The sequence below is a fragment of the Calliopsis andreniformis genome, unplaced genomic scaffold (genome assembly GCF_051401765.1).
Source record: "Calliopsis andreniformis isolate RMS-2024a unplaced genomic scaffold, iyCalAndr_principal scaffold0048, whole genome shotgun sequence".
NCBI lineage: Eukaryota > Metazoa > Arthropoda > Insecta > Hymenoptera > Andrenidae > Calliopsis > Calliopsis andreniformis.
In genome coordinates this window covers 2,823,519-2,850,227 of record NW_027480457.1, presented here as the reverse complement: position 1 = coordinate 2,850,227, position 26,709 = coordinate 2,823,519, and the positions used below count along the sequence as shown (strand labels likewise).

General features: G+C 34.8%; 1 protein-coding gene across 1 annotated transcript in view; it reads right to left on the bottom strand.

Moving 5' to 3' along the window:
* Nucleotides 1-9,953: 9,953 nt before the first annotated feature.
* Nucleotides 9,954-26,709, bottom strand: part of Tup (LIM1_Isl and LIM2_Isl domain-containing protein tup) — a 38,190-nt gene continuing 21,434 nt past the window's right edge. Inside the window, exons 3-5 of the mRNA XM_076391734.1 lie at nucleotides 20,938-21,239; nucleotides 19,800-20,006; nucleotides 9,954-10,893 (exon numbers count right to left, since the gene is read on the bottom strand). Coding sequence (XP_076247849.1) covers nucleotides 10,657-10,893; nucleotides 19,800-20,006; nucleotides 20,938-21,239 — 746 coding nt within the window. The 3' untranslated portion in view covers nucleotides 9,954-10,656. The remainder of the gene's footprint in view (nucleotides 10,894-19,799; nucleotides 20,007-20,937; nucleotides 21,240-26,709) is intronic.

Below are 26,709 nucleotides of genomic sequence, written 5' to 3'. Positions count from 1 at the left end.
CTCTCTCTCTCTCTCTCTCTCTCTCTCTCTCTCTCTCTCTCTCTCTCTCTCTCTCTCTCTCTCTCGCTGTTTTGTACATAATCCTATCTCCTCCACGGGGTTCGTTGAGGTGATGTATACTGTTCGATGGCGGAATAACCGTTTAATCACCGCTCCTAATGGGAGAGCAATCTCCGTATTAATCATCCCTGAGCCTCCGAGATCACCCACGTGGAGTATTCCGGTGGGCCACGGTTGACGAGTTCCTCGTCCAAGGTTAAACGGATGGTATAACCGGCGTGGACCTGCAGTGCCACTACCGACTCCAATTTTGCCGATTCTCCTTCATTGCGAATTGTACTAAACCACGAAGCGGTGGCTCCGACATCCGCCGATTAAGAGTTTTGACTCCACCGCCAACCGCGGCTCCTGCTTCGTGTTCCGTATTCCGGGTAAAGGCATCCGGCTGGTACCTCGCGTTACGTCGTCCGAGAGAAACAATAATCTCTTTATTAATAATGACCGCTTGGCTTCTCTTATTCGCCTATCGGACCCGGCATCCGAATAAGCCGACATCTCCTTGCTCGTCCCTCCAGTGACTATGTCCGACGTGGTCTCATACATTTTAATTATGTTTTCATCGCTTGTATCCATTCTTCAGCATCTTCTAACTCTATTGACTCTTTGTAATTTCTAGATAGTTTATAATTCTGTATAATTGCATTTGTTTGATCGCTATTTTTTATTCTCTTTGATCTTCTTAATTCTTTTGGTCTGAAGGGTATGATAGTAATTACAAGCGTGTTCACCGGAATTCACTTTTTATTCAAGAAGAAATCAATCTCGGGAGCCTTGTCTCAACTGACTCTCTATCGGACAACAAGCCTCGAGCTACACCGCACCGCAGAGAACGTACGCCCTCTTTTTCATTTTCGCGCGCGGGTGCTGGCCAATCGGCTTGCTTCGGCTCCGACATTCGCACCCTCTATTTTCTTACACGCTAAGCTTAAAACTAAGAAAACGCGCCCGACTTGTGGGGGTAAGTTCCTCGTGGAATCTTTGGTGACTCATCGGAATTTCCGCCAGGCCCTCGCTTGCCGACGAAGTTGACCGCGAGGTCCACCGATCCATCGCCGTGAGGCCCTTTAGAAATTCCGGGTTTGTAATGCCTGCATTGCTATTGAGGCCCGAAACAAAACTCGATGAAAATATAGATACAAAAGAGAAGTTAATAAAAATTTACTTGACTTTCTCAAAAATAGCTTTCCGTCATTGCCAGCGTCATAAACCTGATCACCATCTGCACGCCAAATGTTTCATTTGTCCATGCAGACGAACGCCACAGGTCTATTCTCATTTATTCTTCTTGTTTTCCTTCTAATCATGTTTTCTTGCAGTGTTTCTGATTCTCGTATCAGATTGTCTTCTGTATTCCCATTACCTATCTCTATTTTAGTTCGCTGATTATTACTAATGTTATCTTTTGATGTTTCTTTGTTGATATCTTGCTCATCATTTTCTATTTCCTTAATGTCGAGCCAACTTGATGTTTGGAACTTGGTTTCCCTTTCACCACTACGTCATAGGTTCGCTCCATTTTCCTTTTCGTTAAATTTTGCATTTCTTATTACCAAAATCCGTCTTGACTCTAGATCATATATTCTGTACGACCTGCTTTCTTGAGAGTAACCTATAAATATATGTTTTTTTGCTATTGAATCTAATTTCCTTCTGTTTACCCTTGTATAATAACCGACGACGATTTCGCCGATAATTTCGACGACATAAAGTTTCAAAAACTATTTATATAGAAAATTTTCATTAACATCATTAAATAGCACTAAGAATAAAATAAGCACTAGAACAGGTATGTACAGTTGATAGTAACCCTAACCTAATACCATATCGTAACCTCAATTTCCTAATTCAAACGATCTCGCTAGCGTCGTGCAACACGCATGCGCACAAGCAATAGAACTCTTCCATCCACGCAAGCGTACAACATCAGGACATCATCTGAGCAACATCCTATGGTGTGCTTCTTTGCATGCACTAACGACAGGATGGCAGCAGGATGATGACACCACCAAAGAGGATTAGATAGAGCGGAAGGTTCTATAAGAGCCCTATGTTAAAAAGTGTGGCTCGTTTCGCAGCGGTCCTAGCATTTCAGAAACCGAACTATTCATCCGTCCCCTTGCCCCGCACCCCGAAAACAGTCCTATCCTCAGTACTTCATCTGACGATTCGCTTCACAATAAAGTTTAAGGCCAACTTTTATTGTGTAAAGTCCTAGATACATACATACATATATCTGGCATTTTTGTATACTTTTAAGGATAAAAGACCAAAAATATCGCGATGATCAACCGCTCACAGTAGTTTGATCACAAATGGTATACACGAGTGGCGAGGGGACGCGTGGGTTTCCGGCGGCATGCATAAGAAAAATACAAGAAGGGAAGTCAACTTATAAAACTCGAATACTTATTTCGGTTTCTCAAATAGTAGATAGCGCTGTAAAAGTGAACCACAGCACTTTCGCCTCTATCTAATCCTCTTTGGACACCACGAACCTATTAGCAGGCGAGCCTCTCGGTACGCCTGCGCGAGTACTATCACACGCATGCGCCAATCATCAACGTCTATTATGAGCGAATATCCTGCGATGGTTCCCGAGCACGCATGTGCAATACAACACTTCCCCTCCCTTGAGGGGAATCACTGGGTCCAAAGGAAAGAGGCAAACCCCGAGGGTAAATACGACGTCGCCAGCGACAGCAGTTCGTTCTGGAGTTCAAGGTTGTGAAGATTCCACTGATCCTAAACCACTCCGAGGCAGGTTTAGCCAGCTCCTAGGTTCCTCCACATCGAGGCAGCTTTAACCAGCTCCTTGGTTCCTCCATATCGAGGCAGCTTTAACCAGCTCCTTGGCCTATCCTCGATCCTTATCGACTATAATCCGACACTTCCATCTACCCAAATCAGATCTCATAAGTGATCTTAATCCGGAACATATTCGGTCGGTAAATAAGCAATGCTGGTTACTAACTCAGTTAGTGAATGTATATAACATACTATTGTTCCTTTTTTGATATTGATCTAAAGACTGAATTAGCGATAATACTAGAATTAGTTATTTTAAGAATTAGTAATCTTAATCCTAGTCTATGAAATTTATTGTTTAACCGCCATACGAATCCTACTCCCTGTTCACAGGTAAGCCGCTTTATCTGTGAACATTCTATGTACAATGAAATCAGATCGTAACACTTGGTACGAAATAGTAAGAGACACATCCGAATTTTTTCAAATAGGACACTGTAGATTTTCGGTCGCTCCATAATTCTATTGATGCCTTCATCCTTCTTTCTTTTGTAGGAGTAAGATTCTTTAGATACAACGCTGTAATTGCGGCATCTACCCAAAATTTCTCTGGTAGGTTTGCATCTAAAAGCATTATTCGAGCTCTCTCCATAATAGTTCTGATTGTCCTTTCAGCCACTCCGTTACTGGATAGGTCATATGGGACTATTCTTTGATATACGTTTCCTTTACTTCTGAAAAACTCGAAATGTTTGTTTACTAGTTTTCTCTCTCATTGTCGCTCCTTACCTTCCTATTATGCTTATTTAATTGGTTCTCACTTTTGTTTGCAAAATCTATAAAACACTAATATGTCTCTCCCTTACTCTTGATGAGGTAAATATGGGTATATTTGGAGTACTTATCCACTATTACATAGATGTATCGGTTTCTTCACATTGATATTATGGGCATCGGTCCACATAAGTCCATATGTAAGAGCTGCAATGGTTCAGTCAGCCATGTTTCACTTCTCGCTGTATACAGCCTTTCCTACATCTTACTTATATATGTGCTTCATGTAGGCTTAGTTTCCTGCCTGTATATTCTAATGTTTAACTAAGCTTTTATCTTTTATATAGAGTGCATTCCGAAATTAGCTGAGATTGTTAACAGTGCTGAAGCTGAACATTCGAATATTTACCTGTTCCGAAATTACATTCTATAGTTGCAGCACTGACAGCAGGATTGTAATTTGGGACGAATATAACAGCAATTCTGAGTTGGTTCAAATTTCAAATTGTAGCGCGAGTTAAGAGCTATATTTATACTATTAAAGCATGAATGTTTCAATAACTGTGGCAACAGTTTGCAGCTTAATAATGGAATTAGTAGCTTCATTTGATGATGAATATAATGAAAACGAAACGGACATAAAGTTACTGACGAAAATATGTTATAATAATTAATAATAATTAATAATAATTAATATAATAATATATATTAAGAATATATTAATATAATAGTAATTAATGTGTTATTAATTCTAATAATAGGAATTAAACAATGCAGAATTTTCACAAAAGCTTATAACAAAGCTAAGAGCCACGTGCCAGGGCTTACACGGTCCTGCCATTGCGTCAACTAGATGGATAATGGGATAATGTGAAAATAGAAACAGCCCTCATATAGCATCCGCCATATCTCCAGTACCTCAAATTGAACTTATCTTTATGGTTCAAGAGAACGTAGATACAGCCAAGGCCAGAAGGAAGCAGCACACAGAGAGTAAGAACTAAAGATGGTGCTCTAACGATAATTAGAGAAGATGAAGTCTGCAAATTGATGCAATAAAGAACAATCGGAGTCAATGGAGTATGACTAGTCTAATGAGTAGTCTAATCACATGTCAAGCATATTCAGAATATGCAGACCGGAAGATTTCAAAAATAAAAGCATTGCTTGCATAATAAACTCAGTCCAAGCAGAGGAAGTTCAAAAATTTCACTATTTCTTAAAGTGTCTTAAACAATGCGCGAAACTAAGATTTTTATGGTTTGAAAACTGACAGTACAATACCAAAGTTAATTAATCAGCCGATGGTTGTAAAATTAACTTTGAAGAACAAAATTTTAGTAGATATAGGGTAGATTATAAATTAGCATTAATATGCATTTACATACTTGCACTTGTTATTTTACTCATACGTTTAGAATTATAAAATAACAATATAAAACGTTAAAATGTGTAAGATAATTATTAATTTTCACTCACCTCTGTACACAAATTTAAGGTTGTAACAGGCGAAAGTTTAAAAGCAATAAATACAATAATAATAATAATAATAATATAGCTAAATTATTATCGCGAAGAATATGAAACAAAAGTTTTTTCAAATACTTTATCCAAATATTCTTAATTTTATGTGTATTTAATTTTACATAAAAACAGAACAATGCATATTGCTCCTAATTTATTTATTATAAGGAGGCTCCAAAAATTTGTGACATCTCTGGCCTCTAGATTCACCATTGTCTCCTTGCAACAAATCGAAAAAAGAAAGTATTTGAGCAATTTGTAAAATTGTGCCTGACTCGTGTCATTTGCGGGCAACTTGAACAGTTGAATCTCAGCATTTCAAGGGTGAGAGAGTTAGGATTACATCTGTCTTCTCTATCGGCTTTTCGCACATGTCTAACGCGCCGAGCTCACGTACACCTGATTCATGTAGTAGAATGTGTAGTGCGGAGGGAAATTATTTAACTTAGGGCGGTTGCTCGAGACCCATACGACAGGGGCCTGCATACAGCAATAAAAATATACATCATTTAACCAGAAATTCCGTACTTAGTAAATGGACAGAATAGTATTAGCAACCACTGCCAAAAATTTCAAGCAAATCGGATGAATGTTTACGGAGTTATTGTTAACTTTTAACACCTAGAGTGTGGATTATATAGCTATATTATTAACGTAATAAATGTGAAACAGATTTGTGAATTTTGCATAAAAATAAAGCAATACATATTCAGCATAATTTAATTACTTCAATGGGACTCCAGAAATTTAAAAGGTTTGGGCCTTTAGAAGACTAAATCCGCTGCTGTCTCATTTTAATAAATCGAAAAAAGAAAATATTTGAGTAGTTGAAAACACTGTGCCTAGCTCATGTCGCTTGTCGTCAATTTGAATAGTTGAATCTCAACGTTCCAAGAGCGAGAGAGCCGGAGTCACGTTTGCCTTCTCTCTCGACTTTCCGGAGCTGTCCAAAACATACCCACCTCACGTACACGTGGCTCGTACAGTAAGTCGTATAATAAGCTTTTAAGTCGCGTTTCCAATTTGGAATCGTACAGTGACTCCATTTCGCTTTCATTAGACAGTCGCGTGATTGTAGGTAATACTATTCCTCTAACGAAAACTGTTACAACAAATGCCAACCTGTGAATCTCGAAAAATCACGTGACTGCCCTACTCCCTTAATTATAATTTCTACAGATGCCCGAATTTTCAAAATACTTATTGTAAGAACCATTTCACTGCATTTATAGGGTTTTCGTAATCAAGTTGAAGAATGAATGCTGGCCGATTATCAATCGGTAGAATACTTATTTTCCACACGGCCGTGCGTCTAACCCACGGATTATTTATCTTATTATTTAAAAAATCTTCAAAATCACGTTTTTTGTAGTCTCCTATACCAGAACCACCCCTTGAAGTAATTATATTTAAACTTTGAATTCAAGTAACCTAAATTTTGATAACACATGATTAGTTTGTACAAGTTAAAAATTAGAAATAATATTATCTGTCAGTGAAATGTATGTAGTCATCGACGGAAAGATACCTCAGAAGGATATCATATAAATAACTTGACACAGATGGTTTACTTGGACAATTTATTACTTGTGCGCTGGTATAGAAATATTATACAAATCTGAAGACGATCCGAATAGGTTACGAAAAACGTTAAGTTCACGGTATTCTCTCATTTGTTACATGTACATTGCATGAGGATTGGTGAGGAACATTTCTATACAAACACCTAAACGATTCAGCATTTAAAAGGAATCACTATGGTTAACGACACTAAAGGAGTTGGATAGGGAAGGACAAGGATTATTATTATTTACAGTTCAGTGCGTTTCGGAGTTCACATGAAGCTTCGCACGCTTTGGTATTAATCGAATGTACATATCTGTTTTTACAACACAACGTACAACAGGAGTAACGTACTATTCGTTTATTGATTTTTTGTTGTTATCCTTTATACGTGACTCGTTATTTGTGTATCGATATAATGAATTAACTGCGCCTGGTAGTACGTTGAGGCCTGAATCTACAGTTTTAACAATCATATTTACATTGTACAATGAATTTCTTCTTGGGTTTGCTGAAACGCAGTGCGACAGAGTTGAACAACGCTGTTCCCTCACCTGTGGTGCAATTTGAACAATTTGAAAATAAGAAAAAGTAAAAACCAGAGAAGTATTTTCATTTATTAACACAATGTGTAGATCATAGGAGAGAAGGGTGAAAATTCAAATAAACTTTAACTTTTCTCACAACGATATACAAACATACTTACTGTAATTTTGTAAGAGACATCGTTAAATATGTTTATTTCCTGAACTAATCATTTTTACGATTATTTCAATATGAGAAAAAAAAATGAATTGTGTCTTTTAAGCGTTATGAACTCGCAAATCGTACCTCATTTATGCATAAGAAAATTAGAATAGAATATTGAAAATTAGAATATTGAAGGACAATAATTTCTGATTTCAGCGTTTTATTCTTCATACGTATACTGCTTAAATATAAATTAATTGTATATCTTAAACATTTAATTAAAGAAATAAAAATTGAACTACTTTATACATTCCTTCCTCATTCCTTTTGTAATTTACAACACTGCAAAAACAGTTGGTTCAACATTTTAACATCGTTAAGTCTTGCACTAAATCTAGTAAAAAAATTTTGCTATTTCAGTAAATAAGTAAATATTTTTTAACTAAATTCTTATCAATTTTAATGACATTCAAAATATTTGAATAATTTTTAAAACATTATTTTACTAGAAACGCCTTAGAAAGCAATAAATAAATAAATAAAACTTATTTTTGAGGACATGGATAAAACTAATGAACGACAATAATTCGAAAACATCAAGAAACCATTGTATTTCCTCTAGAAACAAAAATTCTCACAAAGAATTTAACAGGAATGAACTTTCATAATCTTAGCTTTGATTCCTAGCTTTTCTTCAATCTATATCTGTGACAAATTTGCTCAACTCTGTCGACGATTCTGCGCCGTCCTCTCTTTCTCCCTCACATGTTGTTTCTCGTTTACTCGATAATAAAAACGCTCTTTGGTCGTTTCAACGAGCTAAAGATAGAAATTTAATAATGAACAGAAATCATCGAATATGTGAAATTGAATCAATTAATTTATACATGCATATACCAGATCTTGGTGTAGACTAGAATGTCAGTCCTAATCTCTTTCAATTAATTAATTCAACTTCAGCTCATTGCTATTTATTCATAATAGCTATCTCAATAGAATATTAAAAACTTGATTGTACAGTTGTCTTCTTTCCTGACGGTCAATCTAAGGAAAGTCCATTACGGTTCTACTACTTCACCCATCAGTGTTCACCGAAATTGCGCGAAGAGTAAACAAACACTGTATTTTTGATTTGTCATTGAATTAATTTACATTTGGATGTTTAAAGTATAGGTACTGTGTTCAGTTCAAGAGATGATCCCCGAAAGGTATGCAGGTTTAATTGGTCAGAGTGGAAGAGGGCACACCCAGTCTCACGTGTACTTTCTTTCACATGTGTTGAGGATCATCTCTTGAGCGTAACACAGTACATAATTAACATAATTGTCCTTAGGCTAGAGGCATATTGAGTACAGGGTGACCCAGAGAAGTGCAGTGTTTTTATAAACAATGAGAAACAATACGGCACTACACATTAATGTGTTAGAAATGTAACGCAGATTTGTACACGTTCTGTACCATTCTGTGTGACTACTCTGCACTCTATGTGCGCCTAGCCTTATGGCTTGCAATTACATATTTAACTCTTCAAGTAAACTTCATGAATAATTTCAGTGCACGAGGGTGAGTTTCACTTAAACGTATTAGTACAGTAAAAAATTAATTTTATAAATATTCAAAGAAATTGTTCATACATTTCTCCTTGCATACTTTGCAAATTATAACATTCTTCGTCTTAATGATGATTTGCAAGTCACTCGATTATTTTATACGATACGAATTTTACTTTAAGGAGATGTGTTTCTCTCTGGAAAATAACAGTAGAAAATTTGAAATTATTTTTCTCGCATTTCTCCTGCGTACCATTGGGTACTGTTTTGCAATAAACCATTATATGCAATCTACCTGAGATTTCATCTGAACTATACTTTTTCGCTTTTATCGAATTTCTCAATACGAATGATTAATTACGAAACATTGAGCACAAAACCTATACTCTGCTAAACCAATAAGATAAATAATTGTCGACATTTTCTCACTCCGACATATGATTGCTACTGTTCAAACACACTTCACTTATTCTGTAGATCTTATAGTATCGGCTAATTGTTTTTGTCATCTTAACGATGGTACATGGTTCGTAGGACTTTCAATCCATCTCTTAAGTTCTTGATCCTGCAAAAGTGTTTCTTTCCGGTTATTACAACGTATCTACGCTAATTTTGTCATTATTAAAAATAACAGAAAGTGGAATTCGTTCATCATGTGTCAAGTTATAAAAATGTGTATGAAGAAGACTTTCTATTTTATATGAGAGGCATGTTTGTACAGAAAATACTTTTATATCATCAGAGTGTTTTAAAATAATAATGTATTATCATACCATGAAGGAAAAGTTTACGACTTATAGTAAGACATTTACAATTATTAGGTATATTTAAATAAGAGACAAATGTTTAAGTAATACAAGTAGCTTGAAATATCAACCACTTTTTGGCATTGTATGATGAAACTACATACATGAGTTTTTACTGTTAATCGAAAGTAGAATATTAAATCAAACAAGTACTATATTTTTTCGAGAATAATGAAAGAATTTCGGATTTTCTGTAAATGTACAACAATTTATACACTGTAATTTTTATTCTCATCTTTATTATGCCCATGCATTGATGAATTAAGATAAAGTAAGCAAATGAAAATTGCTCATATTAATTACTATTTAAAGGAAAGGTGAACTATCAAGTACACAAGAAAATTTTGTCGCTTTTAACGTTACAATAAGATCACTTGCATTTTTTAAGTGAAATTATTTTATTCGATAATTCACATTGACCTACATTTTAGAAAATTCAGAGTTAAAAGCGACAGAAAGTCCTTGGTTACCTAACACATATAAACAGTTTAATTTTGCTGAACAGTCTGTTGAAATTTATCTTTCATATTTGTATTAAAAAGATTCAATAACTATCTCACCAAAAAATAGAATATTACTAAAAAGTAGAAAAATCTAGTTGGAAAATCGTAATTACGAAATGCGCATTGGTTGAAAAATCCAACGATACTGACATTTGCTTAACAAAAACTGAATTAGTTCTCAATCGTTCTGATCAGAAATCAATTTTGAAATCGCTTAGTAAAAGAGAGAATAATTTTTTCTATTTAACATTTGAACGCCTTTGAAGCGCGAAACGGTTAAATGGTTTTTCAGGAATATGAATTCGCGAAACATTTGTATCACCCATGACAGCTATTGATTTCATCCTATTTATTCTCGCAGACTATTATTCTCTTCAAGCACTTATTGAAAGAAGACCACGAAGAAAGCGGACACTTTCTTTCTGGCCACGCTGCACAACACTATGGACTTCCTGTATCGTGATGAAGAGAGTCACTGTCACTTTCGAGGTAAGTTACATAACTATCGGTGCTATCTGGATGTTGCCCCATGTCTGGACCACCGCTGCCAGGGTGATGTGGCCCCGGGGGTGGTAGACTACCACCACCTCCGCCGCCACCGCCGTCGTTCATAGGGGCGCCTAGCATCCCTGGAGGTGGAAGCTGTGGCGGACCGCTATGGAGGTCGTAACCGTGCATCTGGAACGAAATAGCGATAGTGGATTGTATGCATCTACAAATTAATAAATCTGATATAAATATACAGAGCATTATTCTAAACTAATGTAAAATCAATTTCTACTATTTACAAACATTGGATATTCTGAGTTTCTTTGCAAGGTATTCAACGTAAATCGCAGAGGTTTATCCTAAGGTTCAGGTTAATGTTTCTCGTTAAAAGGTTAAGTTGTTAAAATTGTACGTGGTTTTTAAATGTTTCGTTAATTAGAAATAACATGTATGTATTTAACTCTCAAACAACAGAGATGAACTCAATTTCGAAAAAGCAACGATTTTCTTTGTATTATTTGAGTAATATCCGAAAAATGCCTAGCAAAGGTTTCCGAACAGATATGTCAGGGCAGCGACATTACCGACAAAATTAAGCAAAAACGTGAATTTACAGGAATCAACTTTTCGTTCTTGAAAATTTTGAGTTAGGAAAGGGTTCATTCGAAAGAAAAAAGTTCAATGCAGCACGGTCTGATCGTGATTTAACGAGATTCGATTGATATTTAATAGTACGAATGTTAGAAAGTAGAGCAAAAATCGACCATTCACAGTCGTAGAATCCAAGGATTTTTGTGGAATTTGAAGGGTTTTTTGAACAAAATTATGACCAGATCACGCAGCATTGAACATTTTTTTCGAATAAACCCTTTCCGAGCTCAAAATCTTCTCAAATCTTCTTCTAAGACGAAAAGTCAATTCCCGTAAAGCCGTGCCTCAACATTGTTTTCTGCTAGGGTATCGATAAAACAGAATGAAATACATGATAAATTTAGTTGAGCTTGTACGAACAAGATGGCGCCTAATTAGCAGGACTGTTGATGTGAAATCGGGCTCTGTAATACCCTAACTGGCGATGCGAGTTACTGAGAATTTCCCCTTCCACTACGAATCACCGCAGGAGTTGCGTATACATGAACACGTCGTTTTGGGCCACTTCGGATAGCTTCGGAAAGTCAAAAGAGAAGGCAAACGTAAAGTGAAGTCGTGGTTAAGCGGCACTGGATTGTCCAAATATTTTCATTTTCCAATTTACAGTTAGAAGAGGACTTTTCGGTGTGATCCTCAGAGACTGATGACGTATGAAATTTTTAAGGATGAGTCTAGAAATTAAACGATGACATTTTGTGGAATATCTCATGCCAATGCGTATTCCTTTTTAACAATTAAAACCAATCTATATACAGGCTGTAGTAGACACATGGTTCCACCCTTAAAAAACGTCTACATGTAAAAATAAACTGAAAATAATGACCGCTATTCATATATGAAGCCCTGATATAGTGAGGTACACATATGCTAGACGAATCTTTAAATTCAATTTTCCCGAGAACTAAGTATCTTATAAAAAGAATTGTATTCTTTGTTTTCGGTTTATTTTTATGTGTATATAGAATAATCCTCTTCCCGGTTATACCACACGCCCTGCCACATCATATATATTCAAAAGTTAGTAGCATCCTCAAAAGAAGCGGTTGGGTAGCTACGGATCATATTTTCATTATAAGTAACACGTCTTAGGTTCGATACACCTAGTATGGAAAGAACTTTTTATAAATATTTAAATTGCATGTGACAGTATTTTACAAATATTGTAATTTCCATATACAAATTTTCGTTTATAAATACATATCTAACACACAGATGCATATATTTTAACCTTTTTCTGCTTTTTTCTTTCTATGTTATTGAGGGATTTCCACAGCCTAGGGCCAGTCGTAGCGTCGAAACTCGTACAGCGTTTCTGTGGTCTGTGATCCACTGCATTTGTTTTCTTATATGTTGTGTGCGGTAGACACAGCGGCTAGCCGTAACGCCAGACACGTTGCTTTGTTTTATACACGTTGAAACGTTGTATAAGTATACATGTAATATGTACTTACAATAGAGAAAAGTTCAAACATATCTATTACGTATGTATTTATGAACAGAAATTTGTATACAAAAATTGCAGTAGTGTAAAATAATACTACATACAATTTAAATATTTAAATTATCATCTGCAGCTACCCAACAGCCTTCCTTGAGAATATTATTAATTTCTAAGTACATGTATACGAGCTTGTTTTAATTCTTCATAAAAATACATTTAGAGATATTCTCCAGAATGTCATCGTTTGATCTTTAGACACACCTCTCAAAATTTCATAAAAATCTCTGGAGATCGCAACAGTAGCAAATTTACGCACAGCCGCTAGGCCGGTTGCCTCGAGACCCACACAACAAGGGACCAAATACAACAATAAAAGTATACATCATTTAACCAGAAATTCCGTCTAAGTAAACGGATAGAATAGTATTAGCAACTATTGCCAAAAATTTCAAGCAAATCGGATGAAAATTTACGGAGTTATCATTAGCTTTTAACACCTAGTGTTGATTATATAGCTATATTATTAACGCAATAAATGAGAAACAGATTTGTGAATTTTGCATAAAAATAAAGCAATACATATTCAGCATAATTTATTTATTTTAATGGGAGTCCAGAAATTTGGAACGCTTGGGCTTTAGAAGACTAAATCCGCCGCTGCCTCATTTTAATAAATCAAAAAAAGAAAATATTTGGATAGTTGAAAAGATTGTGCCTGGCTCATGTCGCTTGTCGGCAATTTGAACAGTTGAATCTCAACGTTTCAAGAGCGAGAGAGTCGGAGTCACGTTTGCCTTCTCTCTCGACTTTCCGCAGCTATCCAAAGCGCACTCACCTCACATACACGCGTCTCGTATAAGTAAGTCGTATAATAAGCTTTTAAGTCACGTTTCCAATTTGGAATCATAGACTGGCTCCATTTCGCCTTCATTAGATAGTCGCGTGCCCGTAAGTAATACTATTCCTACAATGAAAACTGTAACAGCAGATACCGACCTGCCAATCTTGAAAAGTCACGTAACTTCTGATAAAATAACAGATATGTATATTCTCAGGTGCAATAACTCAAAAAGGGGTGAAAATAGTTTCCAAAGTTCAACCCCTAAAAAACTAACTCGGAAGTCGTTAAAGATAGAACAAAATTGATTAAAGAAAAGTGAATGGTTTTTGACATTTAGAAAGACAATGTTGGAGCTAAGAGAAACTTTTCAAAAATTTTTAAAAGAAAAAATATAACTATTGTTTGTACATAATTATTAATTGTTATATGTAATAAAAGTTACATGTAAAAAATAATGGTATAGGTGCCTACGCGTATATTTATAAAATGAATAAGACAAATTTGGACATATGTAAGTTAAAATCGAAAGGCTTTAATTAAACGGAATACGATATTTATAATGTATCATATGTTTATAATGTATGTACATTTTATGTGAAATAAGAATTTTGAAATAAGAAAAAAAAATTTACCAAATTTTTCTAATTAAGTTAGCACCAAATATTACATAATTTTGAACATATTTACTTATTTAGGAAGTGAAAGATAATGAATCATTATCACTTATTAGATGAGTAAATGTAATCCAAATTATGCCATGGTTGGTATCATTTCAATCGCAAAAATCGTAAATATGATGGTAAATGTTTGATAAACAAATAAAAAAGTTAGTTTTGTCTCTCCAATCACAGGTCCTTGACCTTTGCTAGCTGCCTCGACTTTCTATTCCTTGTTCTCTTTCACTTACTATCCTTTTCTTTTCCTTTCCCTTTTCATTTTCCAAATGTGAAACTCCAGACCCGACGATTTCACTCTTATCAAGATATTATTGTAGTAACAATTATGCGTAACTTTCGATAAGTTTTATAATATTAGAAAAAATACAGTATTTCTGAAAAAAATTGACGAAAATCGAACTGATTAAAACTTATGCGTATGTGTAGGAAGTATCTATTAATTAATTAAATTTATTCAGTAATACTATAAAAAAAGTCTCGTTTCTTGGATTAATCGACATTTGGTCTGGTGTACATATATGTATACAAAAAGAGTAGTGTACTCCTTAACAATCCATGCTACTGACGCATAATGTCTCTCTATGCACCACTACAGTGCCACCCTTGCCAACGTCCATCCTTCTCTAACTTTATCTCTATATCTTTCTATCTTTGTGTAATATATTTCTATATTTCTCTACCATTCATCATATGTATACATTATTAACCACTGCCTAATCAATTGTAAATAGCGTTACCGAACAGTTACCAAATATAGATATGTATATCTCTGTAAAATCTGCTGAAACTTTTCAACTTAGAGCTTTCGAAATAGCTCATCACCCCAATGTCTCCTACACTAATCCGATACGCCTTTGTTTTCCCCCATGAATTTGTCTGCGACTTCTTCGAGCCGAAGAAGAGACTACCACCTCCACGAAAGAAGTCTGATCGAGGAAGACTCTCCTTCGGTCATGCCAACTGACAAATCGAATTTGAACATTTTGATGAAGTAAGACCCTTAAGAAGTCGTACCTACAACGATGCGAGGGCAGGAGAAAAGAGACTTCAGAAAAAATCGTCAGTATCGATCATGATTTCCGCTGCCGAAGGGTACAACCTTTTCTTTTTTTCGCCGTGGAGTGTTGTAAACGTAAGGTGTATTTCTGTGGTGTCATATACCTGCGATCAGCAAATCTTACACTACCACTGCTTTATCCCTCAACGATCAAGATCGGCAGCGTGATCCAGTGGAACAAGTATTCAAGCAAACAGGTGAACTCCTTTACAAATGGGAGAGTTTCAACGGTAACAACGGCTGCATGTGTACTTATTTTTTTTATCTAGAAAGTTTTGGTCATTTTTTGGTTTGGTGCGCCACAGTCAAAGAAATAAAAATCGCTGGTTACATAGTTTTTACGGATTACATTTTGCAACATATGGCATTTACGGGCTAGTTTTACATTTCTTAGGAAACGAACATTTTTACATGATTTCCTATCTTTTAGTGTAGAATCCGTAAAAACTACGGAAACATCGCTTTTTATTTTTTTACTATGGTGTATCAAATTGAAAAATGTGAAAAAAATTGAGAACAATAATGTTAGTGATATTTATTTGCTAAATTAATATGATTATTATTCCAAGATTGCTACGATACAAAATCAGCATTTTTCATTTTTTTTTCTCCCGTTTTTTATTTTACAACTTAGGTAATTAATTTAAAAATCTGAAAAAATTCTATACTTCGTGTCGCAACAGCTGTCCCTGATCATTTTCATTATTGTTTATCCAATAGTGTAAGAGAAATTGGGCGATAACGTAGAGATTTTAAGTTTCTTGTGCAAGGCTCGAGCACGGCGAGAGCAAACGCCACGCGTAACCTGTGCACCGCCACTGGCCAGTCGGAGGCTCGCTATCCGCGCTTTCTGATTGGTCGGTATTTTTTGTTAATAACTCGTTAACATAGCCTCAGAGCCTATTTTTGCAAAGGAAAAAGTTGTTTAGAATCACCCCAGGAATCCTGTATTTATGTTACAAAAATCTCATTTGTAATTCACGAAAAATTTATTCTCTAAAATCGTATAAAATCGTATCGTATAAAATTGGAATACCTATAATGCAATTTTCTAAAGTTGAGCCTTACACATGCCAAGCAGCCGGCACATAGCCCGACAGTGACCCAACAGTAGATGCGTATTTCAGACAACGTTGTCAGATTGTGTATAGTACGTGTATCCGATCAGATCTCCCTTTTTATCTTAAGAAGCAAGTGCGCTTTTTACTGACGCGATAAAGCAAATTCCTTTATCTGAGAGACATGCTAAATTGATTACTTTTTGCATATTCCTTTATCAATCTAAGGGATTATGATAACGATTCAATATTACACAAGTTTGCATGAAGTTACAAGGTAATTTAAGTCACTGGTTAACCTATCTTGAATTTAGATTAAATAAAGCCGAATTGTCCGTCATTTTTTCTGTACAACACGAGCCTATCGAAATCACCAATAGGATTTGACACCTTTGTTTCGTCACTGAAATAGTGTTAGGTGGCCTTGCTGAAAAGGAAAGACGACAGGCGTCAGACAAAGATAAGGAATAAATAAGGACCTATGAGGACCCACGACTAAGTATACGTAGATAATAATTGGTTAAGGTCCAATTAGCAGGGCGCACGTCGCGTTGGAAAAGCATCGTTCACGAGAGAGAGAAGCGACACACTGAAAGTTAGAGGACTCGGCCACCAGGGCTCAACTTTAGAAAATCGAACTGTACGTACCTACGTTTTTCAATACAATTATTAAAAATATTCTGAATTGTGGCATGTTTAGTATCACTTTCATTAGGAAAACGCAAAGAATCCACCAATGACACTTTCATAAAGTCCTAATGAGAAATATACGTAGGTGTCTGCATGATTACTATAGTAGGATAGACTACTGCTTCTTTTTATGACGATTCCTCATGGTGCGTCTTTCAAGACGTTCGACTCAAGAACCCATCAGGGTCATAAAAAACGGTTTTCTTCGCCTGATTTCTGTCTACAGCAAACGTATCACTGCCAACGATATTTGAGCCCCTTAGTTGACAAGTGGTATAAGTCCACAATTACGAAAAATGGATTTTTTACAGAAATAGTAAATATTAGGAATGCTTGTTCTATTTAACCAATTTTTTGGACTTATTCCCTTATTCCATGGAACATATGGACTTATTGCACTGTTATATTCGAAGATGAACATGAGTTACATTTACGAAAAACTGAAGTAACACGTAATTGTGTGAAAGAGAATGTAGAAAATGCAAAGCGTTCAAATAATATTTATGTATGTAGTATCGATTTACAGAAAACATTACCATTTCCAATATTAACAGTTTCTGATGCGTATTATAAGAGAAATATGTATTGTTATAATCTCGGTATTCACGACTTAAGTGAAAATAAAGGATACTTTTATGTTTGGGATGAAACATTAGCATTCAGAGAATCGCAAAAGATAGCATCATGTTTAGTTAAACGTATTAAATCTGTTGCTAGTGATAAAGGAAAGATAAGTATTTATAGAGATTCTTATACTGGACAAAATGGTAATATAAAAATAGCTTTTGCTCTGTTAAAATTAGTTGAAAGTAATGATATTACAGCGAAGGTTATAAAACAGAAGTTTTTAATATCGGGACATTCGTTTTTACCAAATGATTCAAATTTTGGATATGTAGAATCTGCAGGACGCTAATCTATTTGTATCCCTGAAGATTGGTATCGCTGTATGAAAACTGCTCGACATTCCAACAAATTTGTGATTTATGAAATGAGAAGGAATAAATTTTTTTCAACAGTTAGAACGGTCAATAACAAAGCCTAAGAAAAATACATTAGTACAAACTGTAAATTGGCTCATCATTCAGTGGCTACATTATGAACGTCGAAAATAGTTTGATATTTTTTATAAAACTAACATTTCTCCAGATGTTGAGTCCGCGATATTAAATATTCAGCTAAGTGTGGCAGGACACTGTAGTTGAAAAATATACTACAGGAAAATTTATATCCATCTGTGCATCTTGTTTCTGTGGCCAAAAAGAAAACATGTTAGATTTGCTGAAATTTATTCCTCCAATTCATCACGCATTTTTTCAAACGTTAAAAATCAGTACAACCGAAGAAAGCGGTGAAAAATCCAGCAACGAATAAGTTTCTCTAATATATAGTATACATTATGATTATTAATACATTAATAGTCATATGGAGTAAGTCACTTTCTCACAAAGAAGTGGTATCATAATTTAGTGCAATAATGGCACTTCATTATTCGTTACGTTACTGCTTGTTTACTGTTGAAAAAAATATGAATTTTATTTGAAATTATAATATTTGTACGATATTACACGAAAGTCCAATTTTTACAATATACAGAAAAGGGACTTAATTCACTGGTCAAGTAAGGCGCTCATTTAGCTTTTCTGGGCGGAACGGGCCAAGTGCGAACTACTCCATTTAAAAAGAAGGCAACGATATTTCTGCTTATCGCATAGCTATAGACAAAACGGAAGAAAATTGATGTGCGCATGGAACCACCAGTTTGTTTTGCTAAACGAAGACTGAACGTCGAGTGCGAACCGCTGCATTTAAAAACAAGGAAACGATATTTTTTTCAATGGCACGAAACCTACTATTTTGAGTTCTACTATTTAGTCCCAAAGTTATTCCAGCCCTTTAAACGGGTGGTGCATACTTATGGATCTTAAAGAAAGTATCACACGGCGTCGTTGGACGTGAACACGTGCTACTGTACAAGTGTATGATACGATCGCTCCCGGAATAGAACAGAAGTTTGGTAACCATATAACGACCACTTATTGTAGACTGACAGACTCACCTGGTTTCAATTCTTTGGACTTTTTTTATGTGGATACTTCAGGACTAGTTTACTCATTACCGATTAATAATGTGTTGAAATTACGACAACAAATAGATAACACATATTGCAGAATATGAAACACGGAAGGAACATTTGAAAAAATATTTGGACCTACGATCCACAGATGTAAACTTTATATTGAAATAGAAGTGAAACATATAAAACACCTGTAGATAATACTTGTTTAGATACTTTCTATGACTTTCGATGAGTACTATTAGTCCTTGAATGTTCAAATCCTTTCTTAAATACCTTGTATGTAATGAAACTCATATATTGTTTGATAAATATGTATTGAAAGAAATATTTTTTGTTGATTTCAAAATATTTTAGTAATTGAATTTACGAAAATTGTTATCTAGAACTTACTAATTGCTTTCCAGCAAAGTAACGCCAGCCTGTGAATCAGTTGCCAGTAGAATTTTTAAATAATATTTTGGTTTTCTTTTTTACACTTAATCGAGAATAGTGCATTCGAGAATAGTGCATAAGTCTTATCTTTTCATCATTTCCTGTATCTCTATACATTTAGTACCTCTACCTTCATATTACTAAAATTTCTTATACTTAATTAATTACCTGTGATACTAAATGGTGAAAAGAGGGCGTGTTAGGGTCTAGCCTGTCCAAGTCAGTATGAAGAGCGAAGTCCGAGAGGGCTTTCCACGGTGGTTGGTAAGCTTGTACTTCAAGAGGTGTCATTCCTATAGAACTTTCATGTCTCACCGGACTGCTGGCTACCATAGGAATTCCATGCATTCCTCCGAAGCCTAATTTGCGGCCGTCCTATAATCAAAATATTAAGAATTCGTTCGATTGTTCTTCAGAGTTCGAAGTGTAAACAACGAAATAAGAATATTTATTCTCTCTTCGGGTAAATAATGCATACGTATTAAAGTCGGAGGCAGCTAACTTGGCCGGTGAAGGTCATCTTCCTTCTACTCTCGCGCTTGTCCTTCCTCCATGTTGCCCCGCGCGAGCACGCACTACGGCAGCGACGCGACGCTTACGCATGAAACGTGTACAAGAAGTGCAAGTATTGCACATATGCGTTGAAGCGCATGTGCAAGTATTCACGCGATGTAACGTGGAAAAATGACAAATGTTAAAGGAGGAAGTGGCCTTCATCGGACTGCCTGGCTGCCTCTGACGTTAGAAGAAGTCAGAAACGCTTTTTTTCCTTTTCCTTTAGTTTTGAATGTTTGATGCTAATATCCATATTGGCTTATCTTTACACATATCCAACTACTTACATACATATTAGTTGGATTAGTTGGATTTGTGCATTAATCCTAGGACGCAAGTGAAGAGTCCCACTGCCAGACAGTACTGCCTTATCATATCAAGGTAGGTTATTCAAGGACCGCAACACCAATTACTCTAACTCTTTAATTTCTCAAATGTTCAAACGTTAAACTTTCAAATACTTCAAATATAAATCTCCAACGCTTAAATGTTGTAAATTTTTAAATTTTCAAAATCTTTGTTATATATTTTTTCCGGTTTCTGGTTCCAATTCTCGGATGTCTGTCTTTGAGCTCCGTACACCATAAGACATTAACATGATAAGGATTATCTAACACAGTGAGCTTCCGAAGGTTAATTGGTAGTAATAAGCAGCAATACTTCCGAGATACAATTACATAACCCAACAATATAATAACTGAAGGTATAATTATTCATATCGTTAATATTGAATGTTGAAATTCGTACTCACCTTTTCTTGCATCTGCTGCTTCATTGCAATCGTTTTCTTCTTATCTTTGCATCGTTTATTTTGAAACCATACCCTAATTACACGCGGACTGAGACCTGTCATCTCCACCAGCTGTTCTTTCATCAATGCATCGGGCCGCGGATTCGCAGCATAGCAAGTTCTCAAAGTATGAAGCTGTTTCTCGTTCAGGACTGTACGAACTCTGGTTGGCTTTCCATCAGAACCACCGCTGCTTTTATGGCTACCTGATCCTCGGGTACCACCTACGCCTGCCTTATGCGATCCACTTTCCGATCCTGAATCTGTGAGCAAATCGATCATAGCTCTATTAACGGAATATTCTTATTTAAAAGATTTAACTCTTCATTTTCACACTTATTCTACGAAACACAGTTGACACACTGGATCGTTCAGACCCAGTATAATTTTCAAGTAGTTACTATTTATAAAATAACAGTGGTGTTAAATCAGAAAAATGTTGCAATATAGCTTGAGTGTTATAGAATACGTTCCATTGAAAAAGATTAAGAAATGAGATGAGATTAAGGTCAAAAAAATTTGTAGGACTGTTAGTTTAAAAAAAACACACTTTTCTGAAAAAACGCAGCTTTCACATGTTTTAACCTGAGTCGCTAAAAATTTAAGTTGATGCTGTTAAAAGGTAGTACTTTAAATAAAAGAAGTTTTTTAGTGCACGTTTTAAAAAAGGTATTTATTTTTGAATAAGAAATATAGCGTAATTTTAATACGTAACAAAATTTATCAGAACAAACAGTACAACAGTTCTTTATTTTTAATTATTTAGAGTGATTTTTATAATTTCAAACATATCCCTGCATTGAATATGTAAGAAATCACGATGTACATTACACATTGGTTGTAAAGGTCATAAAACGTCAACTGAGAGTTCAATAGCCTCGCTTTGTCCCCTCCCTACAATAACTAATAACAAAAACTCAAAATACCTTCCGCTCAAAAACAACATAGTTCTTTTAGCAGCCGTATTTTAAATATATTCAATAAAAATCCTATCACTTCGATTCAAGCAAAAAATATGACTTTGTCACACCTGGATCAAACTGATCCTACACTTATTTTTGACAGTTGCTAAATACGTACTAATGTATTCGTGGCAAAATAATTGCCACAAGTGATAGACAATAGTTAAAACTAACAGTAGACGAAATAACTAGAACCATTATAAGCAATATCTTAAAGATATCTTTCTTGAAAGTCGATATCTGAGCCAATATGACCCAATGTGACAACAAATAGTTAAAACATCGACTTTTTTAATTCTACTTTTTTAATATTCCTATACAGCACAAATGAAGAATATAAAAGTTTACGAAGAAGCAAACCTGGTAACGACTACGATTGATTTAGGTTAATGAACGACATGAAGAACACAAAGAACTATTAGCCCTAGAAAGTCCAAGGGAGTTAAAAATGTTCACACACAGTTAATCAAGTTTTAGCTTTTGTCGTCAAATAATTTGTACATATTTCTAATAATTTGTTTTCATCAGTTACCGTTGAGCTATTGCAACGACAAGACATGTTCCTCTGCTGGGCTGTAATTTGTATTTGACGCATGTGCCTGAGTATGTGTTAGTGAATGTGCACATATCTGTGACTGTCCTCCGATTACACACCAGCACATATAACCAATATAACCTAAAACTAAAACTTTTAGCTGGTAATAATACCTGGTATTCATTTATTATTGGGTATCAGCGTACACCAGTAGCGTAGTACGACATATACTAAGCTAGCTTAGCTACTTAAAAAGGCCACCACTAAATCAACACTATATTTTTCTACTATTGTTTAGCTAATTTTTTACCGAAAAATTAATTTTATTTATTAATTTTATTATTTAATTTAATTTAATTATTTATTAATTTTATTTTTACCGCAGCCGTTTTCGAGAAACAATGGATATGCGTGTTTAATACTAAACTAGCATAGCCAATTATTGTATTTCTTTACCTAACAAAGATATCGATACGATTCTTGCGGCATATTTTTTTGCTAATTTGTTGCTCGTTGTTATATAATACGTAATTTTTTCCTCCAACCACTTCCAGGAAACGTACAATACATTATGCTAATATTAAGCTAGTACAGGCGCACACTGCAACTATTTCATTATTATAGATATTCATATAATTCTTGCCGCATATATTGTTGCTATTGTGATGCTTTTAAATCGTTAAAAATTAATTTTATTTTTTGCAACCATTTTCGGGAAACACGACAGAGACTGCTTGATGTTAAACAGGAAGAGCCACATCGCGCTACCGTTTAACCACTATAGGTACCTCACACGATTCTTGTTGCATATTTAGATACTTCAAAAGCCATAGTTTGATACATGAGTCAAACAAGACGAATAGTAGAGATAAAATAATCGAAAATATTATGGAAACGAAACGTAGTACTGCTGAATGAGCCTCTTTCAATTCACTTCTGCCTTGCAAATGAAATTTTTAGTTCGACTGAGCTATCTTTGTGTAGCTTACGCACTGCACCTTTAATGGAGAGGACTGTACACATTTAGTGATCTATATGATAACGATCATTTCCCTAAACTATTAACTATAAATATAGCCTTACCGTCGACTATTATCAATCGGCCTCGATGGAAACTTAACGATGCTAATTGGTATAAATACCATTGGTATAAATACTTCACATGATAATTTCCGAACTTAAAAGACCCAATATTACAACAATAGGACAAATTAATATATTCATAATTAAATTCGTTCAAGCAATCAAAACAGCAGCTGAAAACTCTAATAATCAAAAACTAAACCAAATATCAACAAAAGAAGTGATCCTTGGTGGAATTCAGAGTGTGAAAAGACTAATAGAGAAACTAAAAGAGCATTTAACAAATATAAAAGAACAAGAAACATTACTGATCTGATTTACTTTAAAAAGTGTAGAGCAATCTCTAGAAAAATAATTAGAGAAAGCAAACGCCAGGCATGAATCGAATTTACATCAGGTTTCAATAAAAACATTCCAGCAAAACAAAGGAATAAAATTAAAGCAATTAAAGGAACTTATCAAATCGCGTCACTAACTACAATACTTAATAAAAATAAAGCTATCACTAAAAGTCAAGAAGAAATCGCAAATCTCTTGGCTTGCGCATTTGCTAAAAACTCAAGTAACTAGAATTATGACAAAGAATTCCTAAATATCATAGAAAACGCTCAAGAAACCAATGGAGTATTCGATGAAACTCTACCTGAATCGGACTTCTTACAAGCACTTAATAATCCTTTCCATTGGAATAAACTACTATACTTCTTAAATAAATGTCAGAATACTAGTCCTGGACCAGATGAAACTCCGAATAAATTTCTAATTAAGCTTCCGCCTATAGAAATAAACGATGTGCTCAATCTTGTTAATTTCATTTAGATATGCGGCGTATTCCCTTCAATCTGGAATGAAGCTATTGTCATACCAATTTTAAAACTTGGAAAAGATGTTCTACTACCTAGCAGTTATCGTCCAAGTGCTCTTACCAATACAATGCGTAAGTTAATGGAAAAACTGGTAAATAGACGACTTCAGTGAGCATTAGAACATTTAAATTTCTATAGCCTTCATTAAAGTGGATTTCGTCAATTTCATTCTACTCTAGATCAACCAATTAATTTAGAAGCAAATATCTGTGATGTCTTTGCAAATAGAAAACATCTCTCGGCTGTCTGCCCGGACACTGAAAAAGACTATGACATGGAATAGTGACCCTGAATCGTTGAACTATTGCGAAACATTAAAATTACAGGTAATATACATGCGTTTATTCAAAACTTTCTGCCAACGAGAAAAGTCAGAGTTGAAGTAAACAATATCATATCTCAAGCTGAAGTCATTGAAAACGACGTTCCACAGGGCTCGATACTAAGTGTCACTTTGTTTCTGGTAGTCATAAAGAACGTTATATCAGCCATCTCCCCCCAGTTAATGCATTTCTATATACAGATGATCTTATAATTACATGTAAAAGGAAACACTCCCGGACCACTCAGAGTATTCTACAAGAAAACCTTAATAAATTACAAAATTGGTCCAAAAACACGGGATTCAAAATTTAAAAATCAAAAACCGAATTCATCGTATTCAACAGAACTCAATAAAGTGTAAATAGCGAATTATTTCTTGATAACTCTGAAATTAAGCAGTGTAACTCAGTCAAACTATTGGTCATTGTCTTTGACAAAAAATTTACGCGAAAACAACATATTAACTAGTTAAAAAGTGAATGTTCTCATCGATTGAACGTTATGAATGTACCAGCAGCTAATAATTGGAGGGGGGGAGGGGGTTGATCATAATGTATTGCTCAGCACTTATATGGCTATAATTCGGTCAAAATTATACTATGTTTCAATAATATGTAACTCAACTAAAACAGGCCTATTAAGAGAACTATTGTAGATATAATTTACAATATAGGACTCCACATCGTCATTGGAGGATTCAAAGTGAGCCCAGTTCTGAATATTTGAAAAGAAGTTAACGAACCTGCTTTAAAGTGTAAAACAAAGCAATTCAGTATTAAAACTGCAATAAAAATTGCATCAACGCTCTTCCTCTTTCAAGAATACTTTCTTTAGTAAAAATAACATCTTCTTCAACACCCATGCTAATGTACCTAATTCATTCTATTACAGAGTTAAAAAATATGAACTATAAGTAGAAGAAAGTTTATCAAATATAAGACATAGAAGGTATTGTTTAATTCAAATGAATTATTTTCATTTACTTGTTTATTTGAATTAATTCTCTTAAATAAAATAACAAACAATTTTACATGAGAGGTTGTTAAACTAAATTACCTTGCTTTGCCAATTCAATCCAGAATAAAATTAATTATTAAACTTAGAATTCGAGAATTTTTACAATATAACCACGTTTGCTTTCAAGAATAGTTAGTCAGAAAGACACCCGTATTGAGTATTTCAGAAAGTATTTAAATAAATAGTTGATCAAATAAGAAACAAAATAAAAAATGATTTTATTCCAGAGTTAAATAATGAAATAATATAATGAAATTTCGGCCTAGCACGGCACAGAACCAAGAAAGGTTCCTCGATCCAGTTAATGTGCGTAATCGCTTCAGCCAATAATACGCTAAAGGCGGAAATGTATGTGAGATATGGTGTGGCCTCTTCCCTTCTGACCAATAAGACCCGGTAGTGGAAATTTATCGTACATATGTATATTGTTTAACATAATACATATATGTCGCCAGTTAGAGTATCTTTATATTTTTACTACCGAAACCGAGGGTTGAGTGAAGTTTACTTTATTCGAACATAAAAACTTGTTATCTGTCAGGCAACTAATTCTTTTCTCGCTCGAGAAATGAAACTGTTTATTAATTCATACATTATATTTCTTTGAAGGATTACCAATGCGATATTGTCAGTCATCAGAGCAACTAATATTCTTTCCCCAAGCAACGTTTATCAATGATTAGTTAAACTATGGTAACGCGTAGAAAAAAACAAGAACTTAATTTTACACTTCCATGATGACGGGTTGACTACAGCAGGAACACTTTTGTGACCAACACTTTAGATCTACAAGGCTTTTTGAAAGTGCTTCTGAAGAAACTACCTTTTCTGTGAAAAGTAACACAACTAAATCAAGAATGTGTTGAACAGAATGAATATGACTATCGTTCCAAACGGTCCTGTGAACCATTCTGCTTTGACCAATGGGAGACCTGGATAGTGATTC